A 785-nucleotide genomic window follows, 5' to 3' on the forward strand; every position below is an offset into this window, starting at 1 on the left:
CCAAATAAAGCTTTGCATATGGATCCGCACGTCTCACGTCTCGTCTGCCCCGTTACACCATGAATCATGCTTCCATGAGTTTTGAATAAAGTTACCTGCTTCTGGCACTCTTGCTCACTATGACTCAGCTCAACTGTGACATTATTTATTTACGTATTAAACTTCACAATTCCCTGAATTCAACGGTACAACCACCAATGTAATGTTCTTCTTAGAGAATCTCTTAGAAATGTCATGTTTGCAGGTGACACACTGACACCTGAAACCACCCATCATCTGAGCGCATCTAAAGCTGATAATAATGTCCTTTTAATCAGCATTATTGGTGTCTGACAAGTGTAGACATGACATAACAGATGAGCTGCTGACATGAGTAAAAATGTCTAATCTTACACTGGAAACATGACTCAACTTCTTAGATTCTACTACGAATATTTCAAGAACACAGCATCTGAACTGATATATCATGTGTGTGTGATCTGCTAAAATTAAATGCTTGAAATAGTTTGTAGACTTCCTGAAAAGAATGAAATGTTTATACTAATTCCTATGACATTTTGTTTATTCCATTGACTCTATTCAGGTTCTGCCTCTTGTGTGCGGTATCGAGCTGACTTCAATATGATGGGAGTCACTGGTTGGATCTTCTTCGACTCCACAGAGCACAAGTCCACCGTTAATCTCACAGGAACTGGCACATGTCGATACAATATCTCCCTCACTACGTTCCCGGTTATGTATGGCCATTTTGCTTCACCTTGTCAAAAGTCACACATGGGAGACAG

At 39.9% G+C, this 785-nt stretch overlaps 1 protein-coding gene across 1 annotated transcript in view; it reads left to right on the top strand.

The window, feature by feature from the left end:
- The first annotated feature begins 739 nt into the window (after nt 1–739).
- The window catches only part of LOC107575609 (uncharacterized), a 5,448-nt gene continuing 5,402 nt past the window's right edge, over nt 740–785 (top strand). The window contains exon 1 of the mRNA XM_016261966.1: nt 740–767. Coding sequence (XP_016117452.1) covers nt 740–767 — 28 coding nt within the window. The remainder of the gene's footprint in view (nt 768–785) is intronic.

This window comes from Sinocyclocheilus grahami, unplaced genomic scaffold (genome assembly GCF_001515645.1).
Source record: "Sinocyclocheilus grahami isolate Dianchi unplaced genomic scaffold, SAMN03320097.WGS_v1.1 scaffold2752.1, whole genome shotgun sequence".
In the NCBI taxonomy this organism is placed as follows: domain Eukaryota; kingdom Metazoa; phylum Chordata; class Actinopteri; order Cypriniformes; family Cyprinidae; genus Sinocyclocheilus; species Sinocyclocheilus grahami.